Source organism: Poecile atricapillus, chromosome 10 (genome assembly GCF_030490865.1).
Source record: "Poecile atricapillus isolate bPoeAtr1 chromosome 10, bPoeAtr1.hap1, whole genome shotgun sequence".
In the NCBI taxonomy this organism is placed as follows: domain Eukaryota; kingdom Metazoa; phylum Chordata; class Aves; order Passeriformes; family Paridae; genus Poecile; species Poecile atricapillus.
This window is the reverse complement of record NC_081258.1, coordinates 13416078-13434757: the sequence shown is the minus strand read 5'-3', so window position 1 is coordinate 13434757 and position 18680 is coordinate 13416078. Positions and strand designations below refer to the sequence as shown.

At 41.5% G+C, this 18680-nt stretch overlaps 1 protein-coding gene across 2 annotated transcripts in view; it reads left to right on the top strand.

Annotated features, from left to right (window-relative positions):
- CBFB (core-binding factor subunit beta) overlaps positions 1–13802 on the top strand; it is a 37539-nt gene extending 23737 nt beyond the window's left edge. For both annotated transcript variants that reach the window (XM_058845961.1, XM_058845962.1), the window contains exon 6: positions 11508–13802. In XM_058845961.1, coding sequence (XP_058701944.1) covers positions 11508–11576 — 69 coding nt within the window. In that variant the 3' untranslated portion in view covers positions 11577–13802. The remainder of the gene's footprint in view (positions 1–11507) is intronic.
- The last annotated feature ends 4878 nt before the right edge of the window (positions 13803–18680 follow it).

Below are 18680 nucleotides of genomic sequence, written 5' to 3'. Positions count from 1 at the left end.
GTTGGTTCTATGGTTTTTAGAAAATTTGATTATTGTTATTGCTAAGCCACTTTTCTTTTGACATCCTTTCTGGTAATTGGGATGATCAGACATACTCTCTTCCCTTCCAACTACAACTGGAAGGCACCGAGCATGAGAATGAGAGGGAACAGATAGGCACAGAGGATAATATCTCTCTCTTTGAAGTGGCTGGAGTGTGTCTCCTTGCAAACACTGCTGCAGCCAGGTCAGATGTCGGCTGTAACAAAGGTAAAATCCTTGCCTTGGAGGCCTTGCTACCACTGGATTCTTGGAACAGCAGCTGGATTGTCTGAATAATTCTGTCACAGTATGGCTAGAACCTGCTTTTAAGTTCACTTCAGAAGGAAGGTAGAATTAGCTTTAAGCAGTTCATGAGGACCTGTGCCAGCCTGCTTTAGTTTTAACAATGCAGCAGGAACTTTAGGTCCAATCTTATGTCTTTGACCTTAATGTGCTTAAAACTTTTTTGATATGTTCTCCTTGCACTGTCCTCTTCATCCCCACGCCTCTTATTACAAAGAAGCCATGCTGAAGGTTAAAAAAGAATGAGGCTCTGTGAAATAACTTCTGGAGTTCTGAGAGACTTAATTTTCCTCCAAGTGTAGAAAACACTTACTTGGCAGCTAGGCTGTGCAAAAAAACACTACCTCAATTAACAGTGAGATTGAGGTAATATTGAGCATTTGGGGCTTCGTGACAGACGTCAAAACTCATGACACCAAGACACAAAAGGCAACATGCTTGGCTGTCTGCAGGAGCTGGGTTCAATAACTTCTGGAAACACTCTTGCTTTTAATAAGGCAGAAGGCAGTTGCTATGAAATGATGTCCATATTAGCTGTTAGTAACCATTTTCTCTTGAACCAGCAATAGTTGTTGTCCCAGCTTTAAAGCACTGGTGTAGATCACCTACAGAAAGGAAGAAAAGAAAAAAATTACTGATTTGAAATATATTTAAGCAGAATGAAAAGTAACATATTAAGGGTTGTTTCAAATTTGTGATGTCAAATAGAAATCTTTAATAATTGCAATACATTGTTTTGCATGCTGTCCTATTTATTTTACTGTGTGTGTTTTAATATGTCTAACCAAGAGATTTTTTCCCTCCAGTACTCATAGGTCTATAATTGGTTTTTACAATTCAGTTTTCATTCCTGTGCTTGGGGTAGGATGTCCTGAACATATATCTGGAATGTTTACAGACAAGCTTTTCTTAGGACTGCATAAAAATTTAGATCTTTTGGGATGAGGTGGGAGAGAGCAGAAATAGACTTACAATACATTCCTAAAGAGGAATCACATTTCCAAATAATTCATTGTTACCCTTACTTTGTCTAATGCAGCATTTGGGCAGAATCAAATGAGCTTTTAATCAGTTAGTGCTTGGTGTTTGTGATCCTGGTACTGAATTCTCAACAGAAGGTGATGCATAAAAGTGCATTCCCGTGTTTGTTGTATTTGTGGCCTGTATTGAATTTTCTGATGCTGACATGCTCACTCAGCTTGGAAATACAGTTTGTCAGTGGCACCCTTCTGATGATTGCATTGCTGACAACTGCAGAAACTTTAATCCAGACTGCCTTGTATTCTGTTTCTGTAATTTCTATGGGGCCAGCAGTATCTTTGGTTTCACTACAGAGATGGTACTTGGAGGCTTTTATATGGAAAAGGCCAGTTCTAAAGTGTGCTGAGTGAATTTTTATGTATCTTATGCTACACACAAATGAAGATACTTTCCTCATGATTGGTCTAATATGATTTCTATATATCTTTCATCCTTACTAAAGTTTTAGATTTTACTTTTCTGCCATGCTTGGCATCGACAGTAAAACTCAGAATTGGCAGATGTGGAACAGGATCTCATCAGTGTTAATGATGGTTTTAAGAATTGCAACACTGTAGAAAATCAGGATATTTCTGACAGTAGAATTGCAGTCAAAATGCCTTTAATAGAGACCAGATTCTGCTTCAGTGGGGGAGGGAAGGGGAATCCTGCAATATTCCACCCACTCCTACCCAAAACAGAGGCGCCAGCTCTTTGGAAATATTTATCCATCTGAAGCCTGGCAGCATATGAAAATGATCAGATTCAATTCTTTATTTATACAGCTTTCTGGGTAAAAAAGATTCCCTATTCTAAGTCTTTCTGTAGACTTAAGATAAAGTCTGTAGAGTAAAAACTCCCCACATAGAAGTGATCAGTGGTAACTCATCGAAAACAATGTTAAATTGGCTTGTATGTGGCAGTTGGATTATAGAATGGTGACACTTTGCAAAGGGAAAAAATTGCAAGTGCAGTAACAATTTAGAAATCATCACTTTGCTAATTTCCATTTCTAAGTATCTTGAAAAAAAACCCCAACCAATTTAAAAAATTGTCCCCCTAAAAAAAAGGCAAAAAAACACTTCAGGGTGTTGTGAGGTTTGTTTGCTGTTTTTTCAACATACAGAATCCCTTCCATTCTAGTTTAGAAAATCAGATCTTTATTTTAATTAACATATTATTTGCATCTGAGGGCATCTGAGGTGGGTTGTGCATGAATTATCAAAGGTGATAGTTTTTGTGCAATTACAGCACTCTGATGTAAATAGGGTGGGAGTGGATTTAGGAATTTTCATTGAAGTTTTTAAGCACCTCTGAGTTCAACTGCATTCTGTTACATTTCTGACAATGTTTGTTTTGAATACAAGATGCTTTTGAGTTTTTATATCAACTTGTATGGCTCGATTACATCAGATACTGCAAATCCAGCCCCACTGTCCAGGATTCTTTTGTTTCAAAGATGCTTTTGAAGTCAGTGAGTGGCTTCAAAATTAATAAGGTATCCCAATGGCTTTTACTTTTACAAAAATGTTGGAATGCTGAGACAGTGAATGTTTAATAATACACATTAAGAAAGACTTTATCCCCATTAAAAGATTATTGTTTAAAAAAAAAAAAGAGGTGTATGAACTTGAAGTATTTGTACATTTCCCTTTGCCAAACCAGAAGAGCAAGGAGACTGAAGGGATGTTGGTGAGGCAGGTGTTTAATTTTCACTATCTTTATCTCCCTGTGTCGTGGTTGAGAGAGTCAGTACGAGTGTCTCTGGTGTGGTTTCACTATGAATGACCAGAGTTCAGAGTCAGGATAGGAAATGTTCTGCAGAAATTACTGTGAAGCTGCTGTCTAGACGAGAATTTCCAGGAAAATATTTTGCTTGTTTTTCAGTCTTCTGGCATAGTGGCATGATGCAAAAATGTGTTATGCTGTCCAGAATGGCTTGGAGAGATTTGAACAGCCCCTAGTTGGTGAATTTAGAATGTATTGGAAGTCATAGCCCGTGTTCAGTGCGGAAAAGCTGCAAGCAGGTGCCTCCTGCCAGCTCTTTGCTGGAGCAGATGGCACAAAACTGGATTTCCAAGGGGGGTGGGTAATGAGAAGGGTCCTCTGGTGTGTTGCTGTGTGCAGGTGGGGGTATTTAGTGAAGGTTTGTTTTGTATTGCCAAACTGTAATTTCAGGCTTGCAGTGATCTGTGTGAGCAGCTTGTCCGGCTGTGTTCCCCAGAGCTTGGCTGAGGATGTCTCCATGGCTTTACTTGGGGATGGGTTGGATCTGTTCTCAGTCTTCCAATGTAATTTCTTCAACCAGTGTTTTTGAAATGTTGTATTTTTCTACTTTGTGTTCATTTCCTATGTTACTGCGATGCTCTTTATTTTAGCAACACTGTGAGTAAAGAGACAGGGTGGTTTGCTCTCCTAAAACATTCTATTCTAGCAATCTGTCTGTTTGTGGTCTTGTGCTAAATATAAAATACATTAATGGCTAAGCAGAGACATTTTGGGAAACTGCATGAAATTCCCATTTTAAAAACCTTCATTTTGCTGAAAAAAAACCTGTTTTGGAACTTTTATTTCTTCCAGAGGTAATCCCTCTCAATACAAGGCACCAAAAGCCTCCACCAACCCCACCCCTTAGTGTCCTGCCCTAGGTTTTTACATATTCTTGTTGTTTGTTGGGAATTACCAGTTTAAATGAGAAAGATAGGTTTCATTTAATTGTGCTGAAACTGGGAACATTTAAAAAACAAACAGGATTTTGTTACATTAGTGTAAACAGTTTACAGTTGAAAGAAAATAAAGTTGTAGGACTGACTTTCATGTTCTTCCCGAGGTTTTAGACAGTGAAATTATTCTCCTTTTCTTAATTTTTTTCTAAGATGAAACTCCTAGTGTAAATAAATGCTCTAACTAATTATATTTTTCTCAAATATAACTGGCTTCAGAAGAAGGTATAGTATTACAATAAATATGTGGGGATTTTTTTTGTTTTTAATTTTGGCTCGGGGATTTTTCAAAAATTTTTTCTCATCAGACTCAGATTTTAACGGGTTTTTTTCCTTATTAATCTGGAATTAATTTAATTAGTGCTTATTGTACATACTCTCCAAACTGACAATGATAGAAAAATTGTATATAACCTTTAACACAGCTTTTTGGATATGAAAGAATCCCAAACTGTTAATTTTTCATATGCTGTGGGTAGTGTAGACTTGATATATGCTTGTATACAACCATAAATAATTGGTTTAGATGCAGGATGGATACAACATAACTTAGAAAGAGGCATTAGAGTGGGAGTGTGTTGCCTCCAAAGGTTCTGCAGTGCCAGCCCAGTACAAGTAGGCCAGTTAAGTTATGACTGGTTTGCTTCACAAGAACTTAAATAGCTGGTGGTTGTGCAAAAGTGCTACGGAATGCATAGATCAGAAAAACAATTTGTGCTGTACAGAATCAATGCTGACTGTAGGACGGAGGAGATCGATCTTGCAAATCAGGGAATACTGTAATATAAGCGTCTTCTTCAGTCAATGAAGGTTAGAAAGGGGCTGAGCAACAGAGGAATACTGTCTGGAGGCAATCAATATTAATTATAAATTTATAACCTTTAGACCGGCTTTCAAACAATACTTTCTAAAAGGGAGCACTTCAAGCTTTTTTTGTCCCTTGGAAAGGAAGTTTTAATATGAAAGTAAAAATTTCAGTCTCTACTCAAAGCTCTTCAGAGCTACCTCCTATTCTTGCTGCGCTTTTTCCTTCCTTGGCTTGCAGTGACCTTGGTCCAGTTACCATTTGGGGCAGCAGAATCATTACCTTCAGAATAACTTTTAAACAAAGTTGCAACCATTGCAAAGATTTCAGGTGAGGGGGTGCATGGGTGTCAAGGGAGCAGCTGTACTGCTTGGCCTGGTCATGCTCTGGAGCTCTCTCTCAGCCTGCGGGAGAGCAAGGCTCTGCAGGTAACACAGCTCATGTGTGTTTTCAGTCTGTTTCTAGGAAGTAGATAGGAGTTTGAAATTAAGTCTTGATGGCCACAAGTGCTAAATTACTCTTATCATGCCTTTGTCAGGAAAATTTTTTATTTAATTTCCAGTGAGCTTGAAAGACAACTGGAATGGAAGTAGGAATAAAAAAGAGCATTGGGTATAGAATTCATGGCATTAATAGTTCTACAGTTACTTCAGTCTAACATCCAGATCCCTTGCCAAGTTTGAGAGACTGTTTTCCATTATTTGCATAATTTAAGTAGTGCTTGACATTATAATTAAGAAAGATCAAGGTTACATCTTCCCAGGTTCAGTGAAAAGGAGAGGTGATAGCAAAATGGATGTTACGGGCAGCAAACAAAGCAACTGCAGAGACTGGATCCAGGCCATGCAGTCTAGTGCTGATAGCTATGCCTGCTAGGAATGTGGTAAAGATCATATCCCCTCTGTCTGCCAGTGGCTCATGGATGCAGTATGTAGTGCTGCTGCTGTGGCTAAAGTTCTGAGAAGTGAAGATTGAGAGCCTCTGTGCAAGGCCCCCAGAGACCAGAAAGCACATGGCCTGCTTCATCAAGCTGTGACCAAAGAAGTTCTATTATATATAAGCTGACATTCTCACTATGCTGTAGGGCCCCAGTTTTGCTGACTCCAGTTCTGAGGCTGAGTTTCTCCTGCCCTTCTATTGAGTAAGGGTTACTGGAGGCAGGGCCAGCATTTTTTTTTTTTTTCAGTTCATTGCTTTTCTTACTGTGGGTCTGCCTCAGATACCAGGACTAATGTGAAGGTGTGCTTGATTTTAACTGGTCATTTTTCTGAGTGTTGCTCTCTTTATTTCAGGGGTTTTTAGTTTTGGGTTTTTTTTTTCATTTGGGTGTTTTTTATTCTGTACTTGTATACTTTTTAGAAAAGTATCTGCAAAGTATTCTCAGGTTTGGTTGGTTGGGATTTTTTTTATCCCTTTTCAGGTTGGCAGTCCTAAGAGAATCCAAATGTTCACTGTTTACTTTTTCATAGCACAGCCTAATTTTTCACTTATTTAGTAAATTATAGATGGCAGATGCCAAGGCACATAATGCATCTGCTCTGTCTGTTTCAACAGGACAGAGCTGCCAGAATCCAATTAAAGAATTGCAGTGGAGTTGTCCATGAAGAGACTTTATTTTGGCTATTTTTGTGACAGCCCTTCTTTAAATTAGCTCCCTCTTCCTTCTCTCATCTTCACCAGTGTCCCAAGTTGTATATGCAGTGGATATGGTTGTATTTGTCATTTCACTTTGTGGTATTTAGAGGTCCCAATTTTCCCTGCTGCTTTTTTTAAGTGATTCATACAAAGGGAGGGCCATCTTCATGGCAGCCCTGTCCATCCTTACTAAATTTGCTTCCAACTTTCTCAGTTCTGCTTTCTCAGAGCTATCATGTAAACCCACACAGTGGGACTGCATTATCTTTTCCCGATGAGCTCATGTGGTAAGAGGAGTTGGTTTCCTTAGGTATGCGTGAGGCCTCAGAACATGCACAGGAAGGGGGTAGTTAGAGATGCTTTCTTAAAGTCAGTTTAAAGACTTTTGTTAGCACAATAGAAAGCACAATAGGCTGCAGCATGGGGCAGGATTGAGTGGCTGGAAGAGGAGGATAGGTTCTGACTGTCTTGGCTGCTGAAGGAACTCCTTATGTGCCACCTTCCTTTTTGCCCATTTGTTTTTCCTTTGTGTCCCAGTAACAGATGTAAAGCCACCAATGTGGTTCTTGTTCAGAAAGCATAAAATGATAAAAGTTAATGATCCAATGACTCCAAGCTATCTGGCTTATTGAGAAGAAAAACAATATGATGCAGCTATTACTGCATCATACTCCTGATAGAACTTGCAGTCCATTCCCCTTAGCCCATATTTAGGCTTGGGAAAAGCTCAGACATCAGAGGTTAAAGAGAGCATAGGTGTAAGAGGTACTACAGGGTACACTTTTTGTGTTTGTTTACTCTCAAGTTAAAATGCTTTCGTTAGTTACTCTTCTGTTTTTTGTCAGTATGTCATTACCCCCATGGTACCAGCTTCATGAGTTCAGCCATGAGTAAGTCTAGACTAGCATGTGATAGGAGGCTTTGAAATGTTTTTTTGCCAAATACGTTCCTGCAATTCTTTCACTTGGTCATCACACTCTCTCCAGGGTTAGAGGTTTTCAATGGCTCGTGGCCAGTTACAATTCCTTCTGTGCTGCAGAAGATTTGCATGGCTTCGTGTGCTGAAAGCTGAGTGCGAAGTATTTTTTGGTGTTGAAACTCCTGATGTGTCTGGCGTGTTAAATCTTCTGTTCCTGCATATTTGGAAGAAAACTGGCAATGTTGGTTAAAATACATTCATTTTTAGGATAATTGCAACTCTGGTGGGATCTGTGTACTAATTACAAGTTTCTCACAAGCAAATATTTGTTGTCCTTTCACTAAATAACAGATGAAGAACATGTGAAGTAGTGCTCCTTCAAACTTAAAATCAACCTTTGACAGAAAAAATGAAATACAGAGAAAAGATGAATAACTGCTGTTTTCTCATGGCTCATTAAGCATGACTCATAGCAGTGTATTCCATTTCCCAATGGCAAAGATAGATGCATCTTTCTTAATTGAAACAAGTCTCCTTAATCCTTGAGAAGCCGAGCCCATTATTCACTGAGAGTAATACTGGTGCTTTTGCGCAGCAGCAAAAGGTATGCATTTCAAAAATTACAGCAAAAATTGCAATTTAGAGGATTGATTAGCTGTGCTGGGGAGTAGAGGACCCCCAGTGGTGAGAAGTCTGGAAATTGCTGGTTTACATCTGTAAAAGGGAAGTTTTAGCTTCCTGTAATAGACTAAGGAGAACTAGCAGATAATACCCTACTGATGGTCACACTCTTCCTTACAAGGGAGTGTTAAGGCTCTCACGGTATTTCTTATGGAAGTTGTATTTTGCCAATTGTCAATGGACAAAAATAGCACTCAGTGCTTCTTGCTCCACGATGTGCTTCCTGTTTTCGTACAAAGTGATTTTTCTAGTCTTTATCAAGCATCTTCTATTTTTTGTATTTTTCTTTCAGCATGTGAAGCACAGTTGTAGTTGTTGTATACTGTGCATGTTGTGCCCTGGCAGAATGGTTGTGACTGCTAGAACAAGCCTGCTTCACACTTTTGTCTTTTTGCACAGTAGTAGTACAAGGAAAAGAGGGTGCCTGAGTCAGAGCTGTCATTCCAACATGTTGCAGTTGCTTGTGTAAATCCCCACTTACTGAATTGCAAAATTACACCTTTACCCACATACACTGTTGTAAGATATTGTAATGACTGCTTTTGGTACATTTGAGGGTCATTTGTCATGCCTTTTGCATATCACTTGAAAGGGCAAATCTGGTAGCTGTTCACTAGTGGCTTCTGCAAATTCTGCAAGTAGCAATGAGGTCACGAATCATGCAAATTCTTTCATATGCTTTGAAAGAAAAGGCCACTTTAAGCAAAGCATAAATGTAACCATATGCTCATATCTTGGAGCCTTCACTGAAATTTGACAATAAAATTGCTGCGCATATGATTTGTGTTCTGAAGAAGAAACACTGTTGTTTTTAGAGCAGTAGTATAGCAGCAATTAACTTGCTGGTCTTTTCTAGTTAAGTGTAAAAATGTTTATCGAGTGCAAAATTGGTAGAAGTAACATTTTGGTAATTCTTAAAGACAGTGCACGTCTCTGTTTTCTGTTAGAAGAAGGAGGCAGCAGTAAAACCAGAAGAAATCTTGTTACAGTCTGTTCAATAGAAGGGTATGCAAAGTAGAACTATTACTGTTTTGTTAATCTTGGTACAACTCTTACATTAGCCTGGAAGTATCTATTCAGACTTGATGAACAACCATTTCATATTAAGAGAATTTTTCCAGCAGTTTACTTTTCTGTTGAAGGAAAAAGGAAGTGTGGGCTTTCCCTCAGTGATTTTGATAGTCAAAAGTGAATGGTTTGGCTTCTGGAAATAATGTAAAAAGATTAATTAAATGTCATCTTCTAATATTTTGTATCTCTGCAAAGAGGATAGTGTGCAGAAGTTGTTTCAAGGGCCTAAAGGAATATGCCCTTAAACACAATCATCAGTGCTGTGTGGTGATTAGAGCAGTCTGCTTTAATGTGATTCATCAGAAAGATTACTGAGAAATCTGTGGGTTTGTGCACCAGCAGTGATGTTGGTTTTCACCTTCAGATTTCTTCTGCAAGCAGGAGAAGCAGATTGTTCCTTTAGAGTACAATTAGTGCAAATAAAACAGAGCAAAAAGATTGGCTCATTTTTAAAATGCAACCAAGACTGAGTACATGAACATAGTAGGTAGAAATTGTGATATTTAAGTTAGTGGAGGTGTTTGCAAAGCAATAATGGCAATGTGACCACTAAGGACAGTGCAGGTGGGAATTGTTGGCTCTGGAAACATGCTGATTTACTAGAGGGATTTATTGAATGAATTCCATGTGCATCAGAAAGGGACCATTGCACATTAAAGGAAAATGTAACTTTAAACTGGCTTTTAAATAGGAGAAGGAAGCAGCAGTTCTCTGTTCGGGTGCAGCTAACCTAGTACACTGGGAGCATATGATTAGGCAGACAAGAAGAAAGGTAGATAAGGGAGGAAGACTTGAATAGAGAAAGAAAACTCTAAGTTGGAAAAAGTGCTGTCAGCAGGGCATGCCAGAGGGTTTGAGAGTGAGCAGGCTCTGCTCGCTCACCCTTTGGGAGTGCAGCAGCAGCACCCTGTGAGCTGGGGCAGCTGCTGTGCTGGTGGGGAGGCTTCCTCTCTGTCAGTAAATGTGAGTCAGAAGAGCCCAGGGAGCAGCCAAGAGCAGCACTGGTGCCCCTGTTAGTCACAGTTCTGTTGAAGTGCACTTGTGTTCAGTGTGATGGTGCAAACACTTTAATTGCTTGAGGGGTATTTCAATGGCACAATGCCTGTGTTGAGGTTGTTCCCCAGTCTTTTAAGAACATAGGAAAAGTCTCTCAGAACAGGGAAGTTGTCACTAGGTTGCATTTTTTTAAAGCCCTGAATATGGCAGGTTACTGCTGCTGATGCAGCCACTCAGAATAAAGCCTGTGTAGTGATACCTTCCACCAGCTGAGAATGTGGCCTGAGACTGTTTGGGTCATGTGGTAGTTACATGCCATGGTGCCAGCTATTCACTCTGTAAGCCTTAAATAAAAGTGCTGGTACTAAAATGTCCTAAAAACCAGCTAGCATGTATTAGAGGTGTTCCCAGAATTGAAGTATGGCTTTAAAATTTTAATGAAATCAATGTTTTAAAGTATTTATGTGCAGCATTTGTGTGTGCTTTACCTGTGTACAGGTAGAGAAAGTATGTAGCCTTACTGTGACTGACCATACTTGATTCCCTCTTTACAATGTCATTATCTCAAACTGTTTAACAAAATAATTTACTTAACTGGCAATTTACATTACTTGTGTTTTAATATAGGAGTGGGTGCAATCATATGTCACAGAGTTTTCTAAGTTTGTTAACTTTGCAGGTGCACTGAAGAAGAAAGCAGTAAAACCCCAGCTTTTACAAGGTGTTAAAATGTGTGTCCATCTATAGATTAAATTGTGCTCAAGTGTTACTTTAAGTCTTTTGATTCTAGAAGGAGCTAAAGTAAATATTTCCCTCATAAAATCATCTGGAAATTATGTGATGTACTCTCTCATATTGTAGCCTTTCTCCCTAAAGCTGACAGAAGGGGTTAACAGAAACGGAATTTCACAGGAAAGAAAATTAATTTTGGAGGAAGAGACACAACATTGTTACTTAACTATTGGGGGAGTCTCTTGCTGATTGCTAGAGTGATGTTTGCCGCTGGCAGTGTGAGTGTGCAGGTGTGTGGGCCCTGGAGCCCTGCTGGGAGCTCTGGGCTGGCAGGGGAGGCACAGCAGGCTCTGAGCCCCTCCAGGACAGGGCAGTGCTGGGCTGCCAGACCCACAGCCCTGCTCGGAGAGCCCGGCTGATTCGGGGGGTAAACTGAATTGGGGGGGAAAGAATGATTTTGATGTTAAAAATGACTGTTTTGCTTACTGCTTGAATTGCAGTTTCTGCCTTAAATTGGTTATGGTATTAGTTGTGTTAATATACTGAATAAGATAACTGATTGTTTCATGGGTGCTTATCCTCAGTGTGTTTGTTAATGCAGGCAAGAAGACAGCAAGACCCTAGTCCTGGCTCTAACCTGGGCAGTGGTGATGATCTCAAACTACGTTAATCGGCGGCAGCAGGCGTCCCACGGGTCTGCACACATGCATTGCTTCTACTCGGCAAAGGATTGAATAAAAGACCAGAAACTGTGATAACTGGGTATATTATGGTCTGTTTCCTGACCTGCGGCAGTCGAAGTCACCACGAACTGCCATGGTTTGCACTATGTTTATGTTACAATACCTGCATTTCCCATTTGAAGCATGTAGCCAGTGGCAATTCAAAATTTTGTTTTTCTATGCAAACTTATTTTTGTTGGCACTATTTTAGTGAAATGGAAACTTATGCAGCTATAAAACCATTTTTCTCAACTGTAATAAAAATTGTCACTTAAAAATAGGTCAAGATATTACATATTTAGAACAACTTTTGGTTTTGTTTTTGGGTGGGTTTTTTTTGGTTTTTTTTTGTAAACTGCTGGAAGCCAATGCATTCCAAGCTTAATTTTTTAATGTGGGCTTTTGGAAATTTGATTGTCCTTATTGTGTTCCTGCTTTATTTTAGATAATGCATTCTTATCTTTCAGTTTTCTTTTTTCTAAATTTGCAAGACCTTCTTAAAACTGCTGACATTATTTTGCATTATTTCCAAGCTAAACCCAGTGAATCAGAGCTGTTGGAATCAGTTTTCAAACTTTGTGGGTTTGTAAATGTTACAGTTGCAGTATTCGCTTAACTGCTAACAATTCATTGGTTCCACTTTTAAAATTATAAAAATCTTAAAATGCGTATTTTCATGCATTAATGCATTCTGCCCCATTGTCTTTGTTAGATTTTATTCTGTTCCAAGTGAGTTTGGGTGGCTGTTATACCCTGTATATAGTGCTTTACTGAAACTCAGAGGAAGTCGCAGGCTGGCTTCTGTTTTATTCAGGGATTTTTTTAACTAGCTCTTCAAAGGGATACTGCAACTCCACAATCAGATTCAACAGCATTTAAACTGGGAACAAAAGTGATCAGCTGCCAAGGTGATATATATTGAATCATGTTTAAGATAACTGCTTTAAGTATATTTTATATCTTAGGCTTTTTGTAAAGTTGTGCTGAATTGTGAAAAGCTGAGATGAGCTTGTGTGCAGGAGTCTTGTACTGCACATAGGCCCCTTCTATTAAATCTTATGCAAATTAAGACTGTTGCAGTATATATTGCATTTTCTAACAGGGTAACATTTGGGATGAATTAATGTATGAATTAATCTTGTTTTATTTGGGGTGATGGTGAATGGATTTGCTCCAAAGGTTTCATTGCATCCAGTATTTGAAGAAAATTCATTAGAAATGTGATGTCATTTGGCTTTGTTAAAATGTGGTGCTTCCTGTACAGCCTGATTAATTAAAAATGTCACTTAAATACCTTTTTAAAATAAGGGATATGAATCCAGTATTTTAAGAATTATTTTAAAGGTAGAAACTCTATATGGTTAGAACAGTTAAATCTTCATTAAATTCTATAATTAAGACAATTATACATTCCTCATTAATGGCAAAACGATTGATGCAAAAGAGGTCTTGCAAAAATGTAAGCAGATTTAAATGTGAAGGAGAATCTTTGTATGTTAATAATATGAATATGTAACATTCACTTAAAAATGTCATTAACTGTAAACTGTGAGAATGTCATCAAATAGAAATATTTTGATACTTCAATTTAAATGTGATTCACCTGGAAGATAATCTTTTTCACTCTGTGGCCACATATTCTTCTTGCTCTTCTTCCCCCAAAGAAATAATTTTTCTAAGGTGTTTCTGCAAAGAGTTATTTAAGGGACACACGCATGCATCCGCACGCATCCCTAGCCTTGGATCTTCTCTGCCATCTGTGTATTTTTGATGGAATAGTCTGAAGATTTATTTTAAAAGGTTTTCCTAACGTTTCAGACAGTGGTTTTAAACCATAAGTACACAGGAAATGATGCTATCTGATATTAACATTGCTATCTCTGTGTAAATACTGAACTTTCCCTATCATCATTTAGCATTCTGCTGCTTTCCATATCTTAATGCTGGCATTAAGATCACAGCCCTTACCCTCTGCTGGTTAGTGCAGACTTTTTAAAAGTGCATTTTAAGTTATTGATGCAATTTGATATTTTTCATAATTTCTATTTAAACTGAAGTTGCATCATCTTTCTTGAATTCATCTCCTGTAAGAGTTGCCTTAAGCTACAGGATTGCTTTTGCTACTTTTTGTGTTGTATGTTTAACTTTCATAATAAACTTCTGTGTAGTGAAAACAAGGTGCTGTAAGTTTATTTGTCTCCTTGGTAGTCCCTGCTGCTGTGTTTGTTTGGGTGCAAGGCTGCCTTGCTGGCCGTGGCTAAAGCAGTGGTGACATCCAGTGGTCACTTACCTAACTGACCCCTCTCTGCTGTGCTCAGCTGCTGTCTGGGAGCAGCCTTTAATAAAAGGGTCTGCACTGGGGAAAATGTGGATTTTGCTGCCCTAGAAGTCTTCTTTCTTACAACTGATATGCCCTGCTTACTCTGAAGGTGTGGATCTGCTCCAGGAGCCCCAAGCAAGGGCTGTGTGTGCTCACAGAGTGCTCTTTGTGGGCACATTATGAGAGCAGCCACCAAACTTTGTTAATTGTGCTGCTTTGGGTGAGGGGGGAACCAGGGGAATTACATGTGTAACTTCAGGAAGTGGGGAAATGCAGTGAGGTTCTGTGGGGAAAACATGAATGTTGTATTCTACACCTGAAATTTTTCTGAAGCTGCTTAAATTGTAGGTGGTATAACTTCAAGTAGCTAACACTGACTGAATGACAGTGGTTAAGTACTGAAATCAAGTAGAGGATTTCTTGTTTCATAACAATGCTTTAGGAACATTTACTAAAGGATAACAAATAACCTTATTTTAGACTTTTACAATCTGGTTGTGAACAGACCAGAGAGCACCAAATAACAAGAGCACTGCCATAACCTGTGGCTTTCCTGGAGATGTTCTTCGGTGTGAAAGGGAGGTGGCTTCTAAAAGAGACAAACGACAAACTGCGTTGCTCTGCTTCTCTTGCTGAGGGCAAATGGTGTCAGTGCTGCAGGCTCTGCTCTCCAGGCAGTGTTTTAAAGGCATCTGTAAATAGCTGTTCATAAAGCTGTTGGGTAATTTGTCCATTTACCTGCCAGCTCATGGAAGGATTCACTTTTCTGCCCAAGGTACATCACAAGTGGATGAGTACAGTACTTGTACAGCTTTTTCTTGGCTGAAGGTGAAGGACAGAGGCACTTGGCTCTTCCTAGACAGAATTTGCCCTCTCAAGTGTGTGACTAGCAAAGGGAATCTGAAAATCTCCCTGCATGAGGCACATACAGCAGAAAAGAATTTTAAAAGCATTGCAATCCAGTGCCTTAACTAGCATAGGTTAGGAATGGCTGTCCTTGATGAGGGAGTGAAAGACCACTGGAAATGCTGGAGCTTATTGGAATTGAGAAGGATGTCAGGACCTGGAGCCAAATCACAGCAGGTGAGGGGTATGGTCATTTCCAGCTGGGCTTTTTAACCCCCTGCTCTTACATGACCCCAGAGAACCCAAGAGAACACAGAATATTAACTGTTTCTCAGAATTCTGAAGTAGTTTGGATTGAAAGGGAGCTTAAAGCTCATCTAGTTCCAACCTCCCACTAGACCAGGTTGCTCAGAGCCCCATCCAACTTGGCCTTGAATGCTTCCAGGGATGGGGCATCCCAGCAACCTGTGCCAGGCCTCACCACCCTCACAGTGAAGAATTTCTTCCTGATACCTAACTTGAACCTCTCCGTCAGTTTGAAGTCATTTCCCCTTGTCCTGTTACTCCATGCCCTTGTCAAAAGTCTCTCTCCAGCCTCTTTGCTTACTGGGAGGGCTCTAAGGTCTCCCTGGAGCCTTCTCCAGGCTGCACAGGAGAGGTGCTCCAGCCCTCAGAGCTTCTTTGTGGTCTCCTCTGGGCTTGCTCCTGCAGGTCCATGCCCTTTTGTTAAGGAACCCAGAGCTGGATGCAGCATTGCAGGTGGGGTTCTCAGTATTTAGTCCCTTTACTGAAGTCCTTAAAACATGAATAAGCAGGTTTCCTAGTTTCTCTTGAGGGAAACAGCAGCTGTCCTGGGCTCATGGTCCCCTTTCTGAAATCAGAAAACTGAGAAAATGAACTGTGAGTGAAAACAGCAGCTTTTCTGTTCCTGCAGATCTATGATGGTTTGTCTAATAACAAGCCTAGTTCAGGTGAGGGCTGGGAAGTTAGATGAAGATGTGGTTTCAGAGAACCCCAGAACTGCATGACCTGGGATGATCTTGGCAGGACTTCTATATAATTTTTTTGTTTGCTGTTAGTTCAGGACTCCACTCTGTCATAGATATATTAAAGAATCCATCCTGTGTGCACAGAAATAGGACCAATTTCTGTGAAGTTGCATTATTTTGTGACTACATTTCCAATGCAAATAAGAGAATGACAGAAATGGCTTCAAGGATGGGAATTACAGTGAGAACTTAGAGCAGAGTGAACATTTGCATGGGCAACATTTCTCATAGCTCATTTGCCTGACATCCTGTCTTCACACTGCCACCAAATGTAAATCCCAGGCCATGCATATTCATCAGCTGCTGCACGCCCAGAGCTGCTCGGGTTTAAGTAACTATTAAATAGGTTTCTCAATTACAGGTTGAGATAAGTGAATTTTCAGAATTGCCTGGGGCTCATTTCTTAAAGCTCAGGAGTGAGAGGGGGGGAAAGTAGCACAGAAGAGCTGAGTGCTGCCTCTCTGGTGCTGTCACCTGGCACAGCGGATGGCTGGGGAAAGGAGTGGGAAACCAGGATGCTTCTTGCTCAGTTTTGTGCCTCTTACTGGGCCTAGTCCACTGTTTATCACAGCTGGTGAGACTTCTGCCAAGTCTCTGTTGCTTCCCATGATTCTTCTGATACATAACTGTTCTTTACCCTGTTGACTTGACGATGGGGTCTTGGAGGCCATGGCTTTTCCTGGGGCTCCACTTTCTCTTGTTCTACAGGCTCTACTTTTCATAGGAACTGGTGGCTTTGACACCTTTCTCTCTTTGCAATCTTCTTTCTTCCCTGGAGAGAGTAATGGGTTTCACTTGAAAAGAGAAAGACCTTATAGAGAAGGAGCAAAGTTTACACCTGGAAGCTCCTGGCTTTTCCAGCTATTATCCACTGACTTGCTGGGAGACTCTGTCCCTCTGACCCTTTCCCACCTGCATGCCCAACCCTTTCAGCTTTTGTTATTCATACCTTACAAAAACCCAGCAAAGTCTAGGCTTGGAGAAACAAGCAGTGTAAGGGAACCAAAGCTTTTTGTCTGCGGGATGCACTTGTCCCTGGTCACTGCCCATGTGATTATTACTGAAGCAGATGACTGGGGTGGTTCTGCTGCTGTTGCAGGATTTTGGAAGAATTTCAGGGCTTTGGCCCCTCACAGCAGAGGTGCACAGGGGGAGTGGCCTGCTAGTTCAGCCCTGGCAGCTCTAAGCTTGAAGGAGAGCAGAGAGGCTGGTGGAGGCAATGTGGGTTTGCTGCTGGATTGCAAATAAAGCCGTGGTGGGGACAACTCTTACCAGAAGACAATTCTTATTAAAGAGGCAGCTGAGCAGGAAGGCTGCTGAGTATCTCACTTCCTAGAATGATGTGCCACCTATCCAGAGGAAGCACCAGGTCCCCTCCCACCCCACCAAGAGCTGAACAGCCCTGTCCTTCACAGCACTGCAGCCCCTGTGTGGGGCAGCACCACAGTGAGACACCTGCTCTGGAGGTGAGATGCTGCAATCCCCTTCCAGCACCATCCAGCTCCTCACTGGCCTTCCCCAGTTGCCCCAGCCAACCAGAGGGCTGCCAGCAGCCTGCAGCTGCCTGAGTAGCCTGTCCATGGAGCCAGGAGTCTGTGCCCACAGCTACTGCAGCCCAGGAGGAGGAGGAGGATAGTTGGGGCTGCTCAGCCCTGCATGAGAGCCAGCTGTGATCCAGCTCCAGGTCACAGAATCATACAATGCTCAGGGCTGGAAGAAATCTTAGAGAGCATTTAGCCCAGCCCACCCTGTGATGGGCAGGGAACCTTCCAGGTCATTTGCTCTGGCTGTGTTTGAGGTCTGGGGGCCAGGGCGAGGAGGAAGGTGAGGGTCAGGCAGAGTTGCATGCACAGACTGTCCCTGAGCTGCCCAGTGATTGCCTTCTGCTCAGGTCAGAGCTGCTGCTGAGGAACCCCCAAACATTTTTTTGGCAGCGGCAGCCCCAGCCCAGAGCCACTTGGCGGATGCTCCCACACAGATGAGAGGACAGATCCTCTTTTTGGTTCTGCTTTCAGTTCTGCTCTGCAGAGCACATCTGGTGTATGACTGCCAGGACCTGGTGCCGGTGGTCCCAGGGGCTGCGTCACTTTCTGAAACCACCAACCCCCACAAGGTGCCTGCTCACCAGCTCCTTCAAACCCTCTCCACATCCAGAGCTCTGCATCCAGGGCTGGATGTGCCAGCGGGACCGGAGGGCACTGCATTGGGAGCGAGGCTCAAAGAGCATCTCTGTGGCTGGTTCTATCCATCACAGCCTGTGAATAAGATTCAGATCACACCTTCACTGCTCGTCCACCCGAAATCAGTGGCAAAATGAGCAGAGATCTTCAGGGGCTCTGAGAGGGCCCCTGCAGCTCTGACTCATCTTCCTCTGAATGGAGAAACCCCAAGCACCAGGGCTGGAGCAGGCTGCAGACCCCACCTGCCTCCTTCTCATTCCCCATGGCCCTTCCTCATCATCAGCTGTGACAATCAGCCTGGCACTGATGGGGCACTGCCCAGCTTGCTGGGACCTGAAACCCTTGGTTGTGGGATAAATCCCCCTGAAGAGGTGGGATAACCCCCCACTGGAGAGTGGAAAGTTCCCTCTTGGAGCTCCAACCCTGTTTGGACTCATTCCTGAGTGCCAACCCAGAGCCTCGCAGCAGGAAATGCACCTCCAAAAAATCAGAGCAACTTCAGAGCTTTATAGCAAATATCTTTCTTCCAACTCAATCAGCGCTGCCAAGGCTGGGATCTGCTTCCAACCCATTTTTACGAGCAGCCACAGGGCAGATTTCCTCGCAGACCTGCTCTGTGCTGCTCTTGAATGCGATCGGGAGAGGGCAGCTCTCCTT